Here is a 16894-nt window from a genome sequence, read left to right as displayed (position 1 = left end):
GGTGCCCTGCAGATGCTTTGGATGACAGTTCCCATCAGCCCTGACTGGCACAGCCATATGATACTGAATCTGGCAGGAACTGTAGCCCAGAACATCTGGAATGGCCTCAGGCTGGCAGAAGCCACGATAGGATGCAATCCGGAAAGAGAAATCATTTTTTTAGGAAGGAGTTAAGAACAAAACAATTAAGGCTAGTATTACAAGGCCACCAAAATGTTTGTGATCCATCCACTCGATGGATCGTCACCTTGCAGTGGTGAGTAGCCTTGCGCGTCCCAATGAATCCTATGAGCGATGTCGTCGGAAGTCATGTACTCCCAGCAGGGTCACCGATGGCGGTCAGGTCAAGGGAGAGGAACCAGACAAAGAACGATCCAAGAATGTCCTCAACGGCAGAACAGGCAGAGGATAACAATGTGTATGTTACAACGGCTGTGAAGGCGGATGAAGGCTGCAGCAGATAAAGGACTTCCAACAGTCATGGTATCCATGCCATTTCCCAACAAAAAACCAGTGTCACCTTACAATAATTGATTTTGGGTTTCAGTGTTTCAAAATAAAATATCATACAGAACAGAATTACAATGTACCATTTATAATTCAGTAATATGAGAGCATCGGTCATGGGTCTGACTACTTTTGCAAGGCACTGTACGTCCAAATTTCAAAGGGTGCCCGTGTTTCCGGTTCTCAAATTGTTTCCGAAAGTGCCAATTTGATGGATTCAGCTTCAAATGCAAAACAAAGTGAGTTTCTCCCCCAGCCCTAACACCAGATGACGTAATTGCTGAAGTTAAAAAGAAATCCCTAGAGGAACTACTTCAGTCTCAACTGTATCCAAGTCAGAATCCAGGAAAAAAACAGGCAGAGAAGTAGGTGGTTTTTTTTTTTTTTGTAAGGAACAAGTTTTATTCCAATTTCAAACAATTTTATTCAGGAGAAAGATATGAAAATCAATTTCCATCAGGTATTTCTAAACAACAAGGGGCAGCACCCAGGAGATGAGAGAACTGCAGGGTTCCGGGAAGGCCCCAATTTTGCCTTACAGACTGGAGAAAGAGACACACAGAGAGAGTGTGTTGACAGGCAAAAATGTGGGGCAAAAATCTATCCCGGGCCACGTGAGTCAGAATCCCCTCCCGCCCACCCCCGCCCTCACGCATTAAACACCACATGCAATTTCAAAATGACAAAGTCTTTTTTAAAAAAAAAAACAAACAGCATTTTTTTATATAGTCGTTTTCGTTCTTTTTAAATAGGATAATGTGTAAATGTTTTTTTCTTCTTCTGTTAAATCAGGATCTCTTATAATATACAAGTATAACCAAATAAATTTTTTTTTCACCACACTGGTACTTGTAAAAGAGTCTCTGGTACTAAAGGAAAAAAAAAAAGAATGAGGGCATTGGCACAAACCATAAACGCTTAAAAAATACAAAGACACAGATGCACAGGCACGCACACACACTCACGGAGTACTGAGTTACAGACTTGAACCTCTGCTGGACTCAAAACAACCTTCGTTTCTGGTGAAGCACAATACAATTAATGGCCAGCACGCCCACCAAAATAAGGGGGGGAGGAGAAAGCATTTTAAAAGTAGTTATGGGGGGGGAACCTAAACACACAACTGCAGGCAATGAAAGCTTGAATAATTCATTTCTGGGTGGGGAGAGGAAAAGGAAGAAGCGGCTGAAGAGAGGAAGGGGCAGTGGCTTGCAGCAGACAATCATTTTGAAGCTCTACCAGGAAATGGAATGATGCGTTTCCTTTCATGATCCTCTCCCTGCGTACAGTAAAGGATGGACATGAAGGGTCTGAGAGCAGGCTATGGAGTCTTCAGTAGGACTTTCTGTCTGATTAAAGTGCGCTGTGATCAGAAGTTGGTCAACAGATTCGCTTCTTCATTTCAACTTCATCTCTCCTCCACATGGGTGATCTTGAGAATTCTGGGTCCTAGTTACTGGCACTTCTGAAACCTCAGCCAGCTCCCATCGGCACGAGCAGGTTGGTGGCGGGCGGAGGAGAGGCTGCCCTGCGTGGCTTTGGCACATTGAGAGCAAGCGACTGCTGGGCCGGGGGGGAGATGGGGAATTTCCACCCCAAAAGCTGGTCCGTAAAAGGTGGCTCCACGAGGGCCCTGGAGGTCACTTGCAAGAACTAGTATCTTCTCCAGAACGAGTGCGTTGTCAAACCCACGAAACTGGTGCAGAGCCCATCCAATAACTTCCTCTGTGTAAAGCCAACCGCTGGCAAGGGGGCCAGCATTCGATACACCGAGCCAGATTCAGGCAGAGAGGGCCTTCCTCAAAAGAGTCACTACAAGAGACGTTGCTCAAGGAGTTGGCTTTCTAGACTCCTGCATCTGACAGGTACAGGTCCAATGACTGCAGTGGACAATGCAGATCAAGATGTACAAGGAAGGAGCGTTAAGAAGGTATCGCAGGTGAACGATGTTGAGAGGAACCATGGCACATTTGCGAATACAGAACTTTCCTTGCAGAAGACAGCAAGCACGGGGGTGTCTTTTGCCAAGAACACAAAATCAACACAGTCTAAGCAGGGAAGCCCCACCCTCCCTCATAATCGTCCCCAAAAACATTTAGACAAATCAGGAATGTTGTTTATTTTAGAAAGCAGACTGCTCAACCCCACATCTACCACCAACCCAACAGGATCTCTTGGCGTGGGATTCCTACCACGAGTTGGCCTCCCAAATCATGAACGCATCAGGCTCATGTTGCTGGATGTGCAAGAGAAGCCAGGAATCCCCTTCCCAAAAAAATAAAATAAAATAGTGGCTTGCTTTTGCTTTCTTCTGTAGTGTTCCATGACATGGAGCGGCCCCAGAAAAACCTGGAGGCAGCACCTCACCTCGCCACCTCGCCACCTCCCCCCCCCCCAAAAATGGAATGCTGCAGGTAATTCATGTGCAATTAGGATTTTGGTAGTGTAAAGGCCAAAACGTATCCAGGAAGAGTCCCATTGTACGTCTTGTGCAAGGAAGTTTAACTAGTGTTGTCCTACGCGACGTTAAAAGCATATTTGACACTCCCTTTGCCAGCTCATTTTGTGGCAGCTGGCTTAAAAAAATACATATATATCTCTGGCTGCCTTCTGGAGCATCTGAGAAACCAGCTGTGAGCACCCCTAAAGACACGTTAGTGTTGTCTGGACTTCCTGTGTCCAGAGGGCACATTTGAAAAGCTCACCTATCCTCCCAAAAGTTACTCACTGAGTCCTGTGGCAAATCTCCTTCCGTATGGACCAGCAAGAATTTCTTGTCCTTTCCCTTTTTTTGGCATCGCCTCCCACTGGCTTCAAAGGAATGCATTTTGGCACTTGAGAATCCAGAGCTGGGACCTTTCATCTGGCTCGCTTTGAAAGTTAAAAATGCCATCTCAGCCAAAGCAGATTCACCTTTGCTGGATTTGAACTGCTGCAGGCCTTCCCCCCCCACCCCAGCCCCACAAATGCACACATACGCACCAACGGGTGCACTGGGCCCCCCACTTCCGGCCCGGAATAAATATCCGTGCAGATGTTTCTGGTAGAACAAAGCCTTCCAAAGTTTAAGGGGAGGATAAGTAGCAGCTAATACTCACGCAAGCCATGGCAATGTAGTTCAAGAGGAGCTGCAATAAGTTGCAGACAGCGTTCAACCCCTTCCCTAGAACTTTCTCGCAAGGTATGTGAAGAAGCCTCTGAACGCCACGTAACTTCCCACTTCGCTTTTCCCCCTGAAGGATCACCACGTTTCAGTGTAGGGGTGTGTGTTGGGTCTGAATAAACCCAAGCAGTTGTTGGAATAACACACACAAGCAAAAGATCTAGGAGAATGAATCTGAACCTCTGGATCTTTCTTCCAGTCCAAAATCTACTGCAGGATTCAGGCTCCACCACTCCCTTTTGAAACAATAACTCCTCACACTGGGGTAAGAAGATTCACTAAAGTGAGCTTACTTTCTCTTAAAAATGAAACAAAATAATGATGACAACAACAACCAGGCACTTCCCCCAGGCTCATTAGCTATTGCTTTGTTTGTACTCTATGAACAAACAAAAAAAAAGTACAGCATATGTAGCAAATTATGTATAGAATAATTTAAAAAAAATAATCACAGTCTCAATCTAACTTTCATAATTGGTAAAGGGGGGGGGAAGAAATGAGGGAAGAAAACAGATGGCTTGTTTGAAGCAACTGGTAGAGGAAAGCTCTTGTTCCTTCCAAGATGTCATCCAAGTACACCCTGGCGCATGCCCCTTTCGGTAGGATGCACCAGGCTCATGGGCAGAAAAGCTAACCCAGTCAGCCAGTTGCACCAGAGGAACTGTACAATGCAAGGCGAGGGTACTAGGAGAGCCCCACACCTTCCAGAACCAAGTGAGACACCGTCAACTTGGCTCAGAAAGCCTGCAGATGTATCACTGGAACAGAAAGGAAAAGTAAGAAAGGGGCTAAATGCAAAAACGACAAGAGAGTCCGAGAGGAAGCTGCCTCGACGGTTGACCAGAAAAGCAGGAAATTAACAAAGTGAGAGTGAAAACGTGTCCCGTATGTGAACTGCGAAATAAAAGCACATTTGTTTAAAGAAAAAGAACACTAGCTATTCTGTGTGGCAGACATGAGACTCCAAGGTAACAGTGAGCAAAAACAAGAACCAAAAAACCCTTGCCACTCCACAGATCAGACAATTTGCAATCATTACATCATTAAAAATCAAGATTCCCCCCCCCTGTACAATTTTTGTTTTGTTTAAATTCATGGGGTTCTCTTGTCTTACTTTCTTCACAACGAAAGGTCTCCCGAGGAGATGTGGGGTGGGGTGGGGGTGGGAGGGGCAGGGGAGGAAAAAAAGAGGGCAGGCAAATCAAGGTCAGACTAAGTTATATTCCTTCAAGTTGAGCTGCAGGATGGTGTCCTTGACAGCAGCAAAGACAAAGCGAATGTTTTCCGTATCTGTGGCACATGTGAAGTGAGAGTAGATGATTTTGTCGCTGTCTGGGTTTAGATCCACAAACATCTTGAGGATGAATTCCCGGGCCGCCTGCGCGTCTCTTTGGGGGCCTGCAAACCGGGGGGGGGGATGTGGAGGGGAATGGAGAACAAGCGTTTCAATTAGGAGATTCCAACTCATGTTTACCCTGGTGTTTGTTCAAATTTGAGCACTCTTTATTTTCCTTTCTGCTGTCGCTGAAAATTATACCACTATCTGGATGTTTTCCCTCAGTGGTTCTCAAAGCCCCCCCCTCCAGACTACTTGAAAACTGTTGAGGGTCTTGGCGGACCACCTAATGATTTTTCTGTCTGGTGAACCAATTGTAGTGCACTGTGCTAGACAATGTATAGTTCTTAATTGTACTTTTATTTCTCGTCTATTGTCTTCTGATTTGAATTCCATAGAACGCTGCAGGCCACCTTCATGAAGCATGCAAGATCACTGGTGATCCACAGGCCACAGTTTGGGAACCCGTTTTAACTGTTACGTTTTGATTTTAATGGCTTTAAGTAGTATTGCGAACCACTTTGAGATTTATAAATAAATATATACATACATTTAAATAGAAGGGTTCGGGTGGGTGGCTGTTGACAAGGAGAAGGAACCAGCCATTATTTATGTATTTGAATTTATAGGCCGCTGTTGCCTCTCGAAGGATCTCAGGGTGGCAGGTAGGCCCCGCCTAATCAGCATGCAGGACCTGAGTGACCTCCCAGTGAGGGGGATCCTACTATCCGAAGAGCAGCCCCGATGCATCAGGCTCAAGGCTCATCTACTCCACCATTCTCTTTTTCACAGAGTCCGACCAGATGCCTTCACAGGGAAGCCTGTAAGCAGGATGCTTCTGAATAGCAGTCAATGGAAACTGCAGGAGGGGAGAGTTGCTGTTGCGCTCAGCCCTGCTTGCGGGCTTCCCATTTGGGGCATCAGGTTGGCCACTGGGAGGACAGGAAGCTGGACTAGATGGGGCCCGTTTGGCCTGATAAAGCAGGCAGGTTCTTCTGATGCCAGTTATGCCCTAGTTTTGTCTGCCTGTCTGCCCAGCCCAGCCCGACCCAGCAACTGTGGGAAGCTACCTCATACTGTCTCAAGACAGTCAGTCCATTTACCTAGATACATCTCCGGCAAGTGGCCCTTTAGGGGGTTCAGACAGAATCCTCTCAGCCCTCTGTGGAGATGCCAGGAACCTGGAACTTTTGGCGTACAAAAAGAGCCCTGTGGCTTTGAAATTCACCACCAGGTGACCTCCGGAAAAGCACCAGCAAGCTGTCTGAAGACTTGCTTGTTTCAAGTGGTTTAAAGTTGAATCCTCTTCTCTAATTGTGGTGCATTTTTGTAGCTGATGGGATTGTGCAAATTGTTTTCAGTATGGTCTCTGCATGCCTTTGTTTTTTTTGACTACTGCTGGTTATTAATGATGGGGCGTGTGTTGAAGTTATGCTTTGCTTTTTGTATTGCTAAAGTAGTTAGGTAAGCCACCTTGAAAGGGACTCACTCAGAAAGGTGGCTAGAAGTATTTAAATATATCTATACACACACATACAGCCTGTTCCCATAGCTCAAGTCTTGAAAGTTTAGTTCTGGCAGAAGTCATAAGGAAGGCAGCTCAACCTACATCGGCCTGAGTCACCTGCTGACCCTTGGTTTAGAGCAGCCTTCACCAACCCAGTGCTTTCCAGATGCTTTGGACAACAACTTCCATCAGTCCCAGCTATCACTGATGGAGAAGGCTGCTTTACTAATGTAGGTGTAATTAAATTTATATCCCACACCTTCCTCTAAAGGAGCCCAGGGTCGCAAACATGTCAATACTAAAAGAATAAAATTATAACATTTAAAAACAGCCTTCTAAAAACAGTTTAAAATCCCCTAAAAAGCAATCACCTACTCTCAAATAATTTCAGGGTTGCCAGGGACAGGACTTTCAGCCATCAAATGCCTAGGTAAACAGTAATGTTTTTTAAAATTCCTCCTTAAATCTAATAGTGAGGGGAACTGGTGCACATCATGGGGGGGTGTCCACAAATGGGGAACAGCCACTGAAAAGGCCCTGTCATGGTTCACCATCAACTGGGCAGTCCCCTGCGGCAGAAGGACCAACAGGATTGTAGGAGCTGAGATACTGCGGAAGACAGACCGGAGAACGTTTTTTTCTTACCATCAAACTCTGGAAAATAATCCACGAGGTGAGAGTACATGATCTTGTCTTCCAACAAATCTTTCTTATTGAGGAAGAGGATGACTGAGGAGTTCTGGAACCAGGGATAGGTAATTATGGTCCGGAAAAGGGCTTTGCTCTCCTCCATCCGGTTCTGCAGGAAGACAACAGGGTTTCAAGGTGTCAACGTTGCAACAGGCTAAAGACTAAACACGCCAGCAGGGCACGTGTGCAAGAACAACATGTATCTCGGACACTGGCCACTGGTACCGCCAGGTCAAGGAAGCAAGGGAGAGACAATGTGACTTTTGGCAAGTACAAAGATAAGTCTAAGGGCTACGGGGGGAGAGAGAGAGAATATCTACTTAGAGCAGGTGGGCAGACCTCATGATTGTGGGATCTGTTTTGCTGAGATCCACCAGCAGGAGCCCAGTGCAAAAAATAAGCATCTCAGCAGGGGAGCCGATGCACTTAAAATCCAGAACAGAGCACACGCTCAGATTAATAGTTTGCTTTCCAGTAGAAGAACTGAGTTCAGAGGAGTCTCCCTCCCCCAGCTTTCTTCATTTCACCCGTCTAACTGACAGGTGGTGGGTTGGAGGGAGAGCTTTCGGTTACCGCTATTGTTAAAACCACTGGGAGTCAGGGATGGCTGAAAATTACCCCAGCGATCAACTGGCGGCTTCACCTATGTCTTCTACAGACCCCAAACTTTGAGCAAAGGTCATAGCAGAAGAGCAGGCAACTGGGTGGTGTGGTAGCCTTTCAAAGCACCCTGCAATTAAACTTCTTTAACCGGGGGGGGGGGGAAGAGAGAAAATAGGGATTTTTTTGGTGCAATGGCAACTAGGTCAGCCTGGAGTATGGTTGTAGGCAGCTGTTTCTAACTTGCTATTCTGTTAGAGCAGGGTATAACAGGGGTGGGGACATAACCCTCCTCCGCCAGCAGTTAGCTTTTCTTAATTCCTTGGGGTATTTTAATAAAGAAATTTAGAAACCCTACTGGGATGCACTAGGAAAGCTCTGTTAAGCTCTGTATTAAGCAGCATTACTTCTGAAACACAGATCTCTGCATGTGTACATTATACTCTCTATTCTTCAAGATGGTCAGAGGTTTTGTTGTCTCCGTCCCTCCCCCCAGCCCGCCCCAGATTTCATCCCATTTTTTCCCTCAGTAAACGTATCTTGAAAAGGAGCTGCAGGAGAAAATTAACACATTGAGGTGTCAGGGAAGGCAAGGAATGGGAAGGGCTCAAACCGTGCCTGGCTGCCAAACCTGTGCTACGAGTGTGTGCACACAGGGCTGGTCCCTTGCCCTTTCAAGTGAAGCGAGTGTGGGCTGCCAGGCTCAGAAAGAGACACCGGACGTTTGGGAAGGCTGCCTTCAAAAGAGAAATCCTGCAGCCTCCAGGTTCCTTGCGGAACACACTAATGCACAGAGCTTTCCTATAGGGCACAGATGGTCAATTCAGACGCCCAGTGGCCACTCTGGCCCTTGTCCAAAGTTTTATTATGGCCCGTGCTTCTCCCTGCACAGATGGGAAGTGCTGTTGCTGCTGCTGGCACAAAATGAGAGGTTGCCACAGACATCTGGCGCCACAGAGACCTCCAAGGTGCCCCTTCATTTTGGACTGGGAGGGGCACCCACCGGGGTCTTGTGCCGTTTCCGGCCTGTAAGTGCCACTTCCCACACAAAAATGTTTTACTCCCTACAGCTTCCTCTCTTTTCAGGTTGCAAGGGACAGCTGTTGAGTTCTTTGGCCTGGAGAAAGGTGGCGGGGTGGGGAAGAGAAACTGCGCTGAGTTAGCCCCAGAACAAAGCCTTCCACTCTCAAGCAGACCAATTTTGGGGAAGTCCAGCCACCCAGGGCGAAGATGTTGGCTGCTGCTATTTTAGGCGGTTGGGAAACCAGCAGGCCTAGGGGGCTAATTTTGGCCAGCCGGTATTTCCTGGCACACCACTTCCTACAAGAGAGGGAGAGAGCTGTGTACACCGCTTTGAGCTCCCCATGTAAATGCAGTAAGTAAACAAGCAAGCCTGCCTCTCTTTCCCTCTTGTCACTGCAAAGCGTTTCAGGCAGCAGGGAGGGAAAGGGGACAAATATTGCAAGGGGGAGAGAACAGGGATGGAGAAGGAGATACGTGTCCATCTGTTAAACAAACAAATAAAGTTACAACAGCCTCCCAGCACGTCTCACAGAGAGTCGCAGAATTCGCAACGCTTCCTGGCAAAATGGCCCAAGCGCCATTCCTTACCTACAAGGGGAGTCTCGCTTACCTCGTTGTCCGACTCCACCAAAACTTGGTCATATTCGCTAAGAGCTACTAAGAACATGATGGAGGTGACGTTTTCAAAGCAGTGGATCCATTTCCTCCGCTCTGACCTCTGACCCCCAACGTCCACCATTCTGAAGGGACAAAAAAAAAAGGGGGGGCGGTTTTCAATATTCTTTCACACACAGGGGAAATGATAGCCATAAGCATATTTGGAATATAGGAGAAATAGGCCTCAGGTGTTGTTTTGAAAGACACAGAAACGAGAAAGTGTTTGCCGCTGCCTGAGGAATGGGCCTAGCTCACATGCTTTGCATGGAGAAGGCCCCGCTTTCAGTCCCTGGGACCTCCACACGGCACAGGGAAAGCCTCCTGTCTGACAGCTTGGAAGATCAGCTGCCAACCAGTGCAGACAGCACTGAGCCAGAGGGACCAACACTCTTGCTCCATCTGGCAAGCTTCCTGCGTACATTAAATTCACTGTGCACAACGAGGTGCTTTCACGGAGAGAGCTGTTAGCGTAGCTCAGGGGATGCGAAGGCAACCTGGGAAACAGGCCGTTTTCCATCACCAGGGGCCTGAGACACTCCCACTGCAGGACGGGAAAGGATAAATGACTGAAGTTGCCACTCCCATTTCACTCAGGGGATGCTTGAGGGGGGCCTTCAGGGAGATCTGTATTTGGAGATACTGTGTCTGGTCACAACCAGGTATACAACGGGCTGGGGGTGGTGGAATCCAGACTGCCCTAGTCTCTCAACTGCCAGCAACAACTTGCAACGCCAGTGTGTGACGTGCAACCTGCAGAGGGTCTTCCCTGACCAAAGTATCTGCGCTTTCCAGAGGCTCTCCTTCCCGTAAGTTCATGAGCCGATGCAAAAGGAATACAGGGAGTTGCCTTATACCTGGACGATTTGTCCACCTAGTCCAGGGGTGGAGAGCCTGATCTGGCCAGTGGGCAAGATTGAGATCTCCCCTCCTCCTCATGGGCCAAATCTGACAGGCTGGCAGAGTCCTGATGTCACAATGACACCAGGTGACGACTGCCAGGACTCCACTGCGTCACGCAGGGCCTCCAAAGAGCCCTACGCGGTGCTCTAGAGCTGCCAATCAGCAGGCTTGAAGCGAATGTCTATGAGCTGATGGGTGGCAGTTTCAGGACTGTTTCCTGCAGGGATCGGCTGCGCGATCGAGATCCGTGAGGATCTGGCTGCACCTCTACCTGACATCACATATGGTTAAGTGAGCTTGAGGGCCAAATTGGGACCCCCACCAGGCTTAGATCTGGCCCGTGGGCCGGAGGTTTCCCATCCTCCATCTAGTCCAATATTAGGAACTCTTATTGGTAGTGAGTCTCCAGGGTCTTTGTCAGGGAAGGGCCTTTTCCATCGTCCCCTGCAACCTTCTCACAGGAGCACAGAAAGCTGCCTTGTACAGAGACAGACACTTGGTCCAACTAGCTCAATATTGCCTACACAGACTGGCAGCCACTATCCAGGCTTTCAGGCAGGGAGTCTCTCTCAGTCCTACAAGTGCTCTAACACTGATCTAGGGCTCCTCCATTTCACAAGTGGTGGAAAGGATGCTGGGGGGGGGGAGGCCTAGCAGAGTCACTTGGGACCACGCCAATACAATCAACAGTTTAGAAACCATGACATTCGCTGCCACAAGAGGTGGTGATGGCCCACTGGCTTGGAGGGCTTTAAAGGGGGCTTAGCCTTCCCTCTGTGAATCTGCCTATCAAAAGCTACCCGCCATGACGACTGTGTGTGCCACCCTCCAGTATTTATTTATCTGATTTGTAAAAGGATTTCTATCATCACCATTAAAAAGGAACTTTTGTGATGCGAGTCGCTTTTTAAAACACACAGCGCATTCAATTGTTTAAAAATCCATCACCGTAAGTAAAAAAACATTCCCGTAACCAAATCCTGTAATTAAAGGCACCTGGGGTATTATTATTAACAACAATCAGGGAAAAGCCTAACTAAAGAGGTACACCCCCTACCAATGGGAAAACCTCACAGTTGCTGCCTGTCTGATCTCAGCAAGCAGAGCGTTCCACATGGTAGGTGCTGCTCTTACAGGCAGCCTGCCTCTGAACACCAGCTGCTGCTGGAGAACACGGGTGGGGAGAGTTGCTGCTGTGACACTCAAGTCCTGCCGGTGGCCTTTCGCTCGGACCACCTGGTTAGCGACTACAAGAAGAGGATGCTAGCCTGGATTGGCCCCTTTCGGCCTGATCCGGCTATAGGGCTCCTCTTCTTTCCCAAGACTGTGCCACAACAAGGGAGGGTGCAGGAGTGCTTGAATGCTGTCCCCCACTGGGGCAAAACATTCAATGATCCAAGCTGCACCCAGCGCAGTCCATTTAAGGAAAAACCTTCCTCCCCTTGCTTCTGCCAACAGCATGGCCTGTTTCCCCCCTCCTTCATGTAACAGGATTGATGGGAAGTAGCAACTGTGTGACTCACTAGCCGGAAGACCACTCAGTGCCTTCAGAGAGGGCTGGGGTGGATGCACTGTAAAACTGATTTGAGCATTGGGGGGGGAAGAGGCATATAAAAAAATCTGAAGTGTTCACAAACACAAGAAACCTCCCAAAGGGAGCCCAGGGTGGCAAACAGATGATAAAACACTAAACACTGTCTTAAACGCAAAGGAGTTACCTGAAGATAATGTTCTCTAAGTCAAAGGGGTATTCTATGATCCCAGTGGTTGGGACTCTGACCCGGAGGACGTCTTGCTGGGTTGGGAGGTACCCCGGCATGGCAATACGATCCACATCGGTAAGGTAGCTGCAAGAAACATGTGGGGGAGGGGTACAACAACAAGAAAGAGAAGAAGGCGGCCTGAACTTGCTTGCGACACGAGATGCTTCTGCCCTGAAAAGCAGGGCATTGTGAACATGGAACCCCACTTTATTTTACAACGTCTTCCGCTGCTGGTTGGAGGCGGGGGAGAGAGAAGAGGATGTTGAGCTGCGTGAAAAGCACCACAGGCCCCTGCCTCTGAGGCCTGGCAAGGTTATCTTGCTTCTAATTGTTATTCACTAAATTTATATCCCACTCTCCCTCTCAAAGGGAGCCCAGGGCGGCAAACAGATGACAAAACACTAAGCACCACCTTAAACGCAAATGGCCATAGAAAAGCAATGCAGGCTAGCCCCACAGCCCCACACTTGCACAGTGCTGTCCCTCCCCAGGGGCCCTGCGCTCCCAAGAACCTCGACTTCCGCTCTCCCCACGCCACAAAGGGGTAATCCCTCCCCCCCCATTCTTGCCTATTTCTCCTCGCCCCCTATCCACTTCCTACCGTCTATGCAGATCTGCAGGGAACGGACAACAAGCCCCAAAGGAACAGCAATACAACGGAAGTAAGGGGGAGGAAGCCAAAGGCTGGGGAAACAGTTCACAGCCCCGGGGGCCCTAATTTTGAATCAGGGCAGGGCCACTCCCTTACGGGCTGGCATATGCCAAGGGCTCTTTTCCTTCCTGCTGTGAACAGCAATACACTGGCAGAGATCTACTCTGGGGTGTTTCGCCCCATTTGATTTCAGCCTTGGATGGGTGGATCGAGCAGCCAAGGTGCGCCACACAGTGCTTCACCTTAATCTCCGCCTTTTAGCTCAACTTATGTTTTTTTCGGGGGGGCAGAGAGATAGAAATAGGAAATCTCTGGAGGATGCAACAGCGCTGCCAACCCCACTCTTCCACTGAAGCAAGCACTGGGCATGAGGCAGCTCCAACGTTTTCTTAGTCATATTGTGCTACTGCTAAAAAAAAAGTGGAGGCTGGTCTATTAGGGCTAATGGGACACTACCCCCCATCTCAGTTTGCCAGCCAGCCCTCACCTGCCCACCATCTTACTCCCAGGAAGTCCAAGTGAGGGCACTGCCTGCCAGCTTCTCCCTCCTCAGTCTCAGTGCTGTCCCTTGTGGAACTCAGCAGGGAGGCGGAGACAAAACTGGAATGAGTTGGCTCCGCCTCCCATTGGCTCTGGCTCTGCCTACTGTTGGGGGTCCCTGCCTGTTGCCCCGCCAGTTCCAGTAAACACCAGCTACCCCCAGTTATGAATCTCTCTCTACATATGTAACAGCCAGTCATATTAATGATGGCACTGTATGGCTTTGGTTGGTTTTAAACTGCTGTGCACCACCCTGCTATGTATCGAGAGGGTGGCATATAAACACCGCCATAAACAAATATTCTCCCTCCACTCAAACCTTCTCATCACCTTCCTCACAGTCTACGACTGAAATAAACAAATTCATTCATTCAAGAACACTAAAAAGATGGCATTCTTTCCTCTCCCCCCCCCACTGCTGCCAGGTACAATTTTTCAGAAAGAGGGGCCCCAGCAACCCAATCTGCTGCCACTACTAGAACAGCATCAGCCTCCCGGAGAGCTGTACAGAGACGGGGAGCCACACGTGCTTACTTACTATTTAGCCGAGTCGGAGAGCTGGTACTCTCGCCGCCGGTCATAGCACTCCTGGATCCCCGGGTCGTTCCACAAGGTCTTAATTGCACTTACGTAGGGCTGTTCAAAGGACGAGACCTTTTCTACATCCACTTCCCGGATCAGCAGGGCGTTGGCCTACAGTTTGGGGCAGAGGAGAAAGCAGGATCAGCTGAAAAGGGGTGCCCAAAGAACCTTCTTCTCCCCACCCACCTGCCAAGTGTGAGCTTCCTTTTGCTCCCATCGTCCTTTGCTGCTCCTAGGGACGGCCAGAGAGATCCAATCCGGACTGCTGTGAATCCCCTTCTGATAGCACTTGCCATGAAGCAAGCAAAAGTCAGGTGTACACATAGCTTTTAACAGCAGCGTCATACTGGCAAGCAGTAGTCAGGACCCAAATCCAACTCAGGGCTAGCCGCCCGCCAATTCACTACACAGTAATTTATTTTATTTTATTTATTTATTGAATTTCTTAGTCGCCCATCTGGCTGGCTATCCAGCCACTCTGGGCAACATACAAAACACCTCAGTTAACAAATCCTCCAGGAACAAAGCTCCTTTCAACAAAGGCTCTTGTAAAGGTGAAACTGACCAGCTTTGCTTTGTTATATAAACTTTCAAGCCTGTGCCTCTGCTTTAAGGTGAAACTGACCAGCCTGTGCCTTTGCTTTACTATCAATAAATTGACAAACCTGTGCCTTTGCTTTAAGGTGAAACTGACCAGCCTGTGCCTTTGCTTCCTATTAAAGAGATCTCTTGCTTTCTCCCAGGGCTGGGGAGGGAAGGATCCAATACGATTGAGAAGGGGAGTGGGTGGGTGCCGGGCAGGCACCCTTTGAAGCCCCTGTTGAAACTGCCCCCACCATCTAAGAGCAACTATAGCTCTCCTTAATCTTTCGATGTTATTCCAACTTCTGGTACCAAACTTTGTTAAAGAAGTCGAGGAACGCATCTATTTTGTTAACTGAGGTTTTATTGTACACCTTGACACCTTTCCGCACGGCTGTATTAGTACGAGCTGTGTGTGTTGGTGTGTTTGATTATATTGGTAGATTTAAATTATATTTGTTAATATGATGTTTTTATTGAGTTACATTCAACTAAGTCCTAGTCAGAGTGGACCCACTGAAAATAATAAACCCAGGTTTCCCCACATGCAGCTGGCTGGCCACTGTGAGAACAGGATGCTGGCCTGACACAGCAGGGGGCTCTTCTGAGGTTCTTAAGTCAGTCATGTCCATTAACTTCCATCACTGAATAAACTCCATTGCATTCTAACATTCTGGTGTGTACACTGGTTTGGGGTTTTCTACAAAGAACAGTATATACATCAAACAATTATTTAATTACATTGGGTTGCGTTCAGCTAAGTTCTCCTCAGAGGAGACCCACTGAAATTAATGAATGTAAGTTAGTAATGTCTTTTTAACTCCAGTGGATCTACTCTGAGGAGAACTAGCAAGGAATACCACCCATTAATTATTATATTAATGATGATTTTAAAAAGAACATAAAGACAGCCCACTGGATCAGGCCAACGGCCCATCTAGTCCAGCATCATATTCTCACAGGGGGAAACCAGATACCTACATGGGAAGCCCCCAAACAGGACCTGAGCGTGACTATAGAGCTCTCCCCACTTGTGGTTCCCAGCAACTGGCATTCAGCAGAGGGAGAAGAGAATACTGAGGGGAGATATGACAGCACTCTTCAAGTACATGAAAGGTTGTCACATAGAGGAGGGCTGGGATCTCTTCTTGATCGTCCCAGAGTGCAGGACACGGAATAAGGGGCTCAAGTTGCAGGAAGCCAGATTTCGACTGGACATCAGGAAAAGCTTCCTAACTGTTAGAGCCATATGACAATGGAATCAATTACCTAGAGATAGTGGGCTCTCCGACACTGGAGGCCTTCAAGAGGCAGCTAGACAGCCATCAGTCGGGAATGCTTTGATTTGGATTCCTGCATTGCGCAGGGGGTTGGACTGGATGCCCTTATAGGCCCCTTCCAACTCTACTATTCTATGATTCTAAGAGAACATGGCCATTAGCCTTTAGACCCCCATCAACTGTCCTGCCACCCAATGAGGCATCGTGCTTGCGCCCCACTGGGCTTGGGAAAGGAGAGGGGGGAAAACCCAGTCTCTCTCTTCCACACCTGGGGATTGAAGTATTCTGTCTCCTGCAAATCTGTCTCAGTGAATCCTGAGCAGCATGTATCACTGCAGTCAACCAACAACGAGGCAACAGGACAGAAGTGGGGGCTATCAACATGATGGGTGTGGCATGCTCACCTTGTTCTGTTCGTACTTGTACAGGATCTTTAAGGTCTCCATGGCCCTGATCATTGACTGCATGGCAGTGAAGATGTTCTGGTACACCAGCTTGGTGAAACCCTTTTTGTCCTCCTCGGAGTAGCCCGAGCCATGGATTATCCGCATCTGTTTAATGAACGTGCTCTTCCCGCTCTCTCCTGTGCCTGAAAAAGAAATTGGGGAGGGATGAAGAGACGTAAGAGGACAAGGTGGTCAAGACAGTCATCACAAGGGGCAGCCAGCAGACACTTAGGCCGCACCTGCACTATACACTTAAAGCAATATCATACAACTCTAAACAGTCACAGCTTCCCCCAAAGCATCCTGAGAGCTGTCGTTTATTAAGGGTGCTGAGAGCTGTTAGGAGATACCCCCCCATTCCCCTCACAGAGCTACAATCCCTAGAGTGGTTTAGCAATCCATCCCGCCTCTCAGGGACCTCTGAGAATTCTAGGTCTGAGAGGGGAAACGGGGATCTCCTAACAACTCTCAGCACCCTCCACGAACTGCAGTTCCCAGGATTCTTTGGAGGAAGAATCCGTGACTGTTTTAAGATGTGCAATACTGCTTTAAGTGTAGAGTGCAGATGGGAGCCTTATTTTCACAGCCAGAAAGCCGCCTGCTTCCATGCTAAGCTTCTAGCAGGGGAAATACCTCACTTCTAGAAGCGGGGTGGGTGGGGGGTAG

At 48.3% G+C, this 16894-nt stretch overlaps 1 protein-coding gene across 1 annotated transcript in view; it reads right to left on the bottom strand.

The window, feature by feature from the left end:
• Positions 1 to 906: 906 nt before the first annotated feature.
• GNA11 (G protein subunit alpha 11) overlaps positions 907 to 16894 on the bottom strand; it is a 33659-nt gene continuing 17671 nt past the window's right edge. Inside the window, exons 2-7 of the mRNA XM_061602210.1 lie at positions 16187 to 16371; positions 13877 to 14031; positions 12102 to 12230; positions 9437 to 9566; positions 7159 to 7312; positions 907 to 5068 (exon numbers count right to left, since the gene is read on the bottom strand). Coding sequence (XP_061458194.1) covers positions 4878 to 5068; positions 7159 to 7312; positions 9437 to 9566; positions 12102 to 12230; positions 13877 to 14031; positions 16187 to 16371 — 944 coding nt within the window. The 3' untranslated portion in view covers positions 907 to 4877. The remainder of the gene's footprint in view (positions 5069 to 7158; positions 7313 to 9436; positions 9567 to 12101; positions 12231 to 13876; positions 14032 to 16186; positions 16372 to 16894) is intronic.

This window comes from Rhineura floridana, chromosome 18, assembly GCF_030035675.1.
Source record: "Rhineura floridana isolate rRhiFlo1 chromosome 18, rRhiFlo1.hap2, whole genome shotgun sequence".
Lineage (NCBI taxonomy): Eukaryota > Metazoa > Chordata > Lepidosauria > Squamata > Rhineuridae > Rhineura > Rhineura floridana.
Note: the sequence above shows the minus strand (reverse complement) of the source record. Positions and strands in the feature narration are given on the sequence as shown.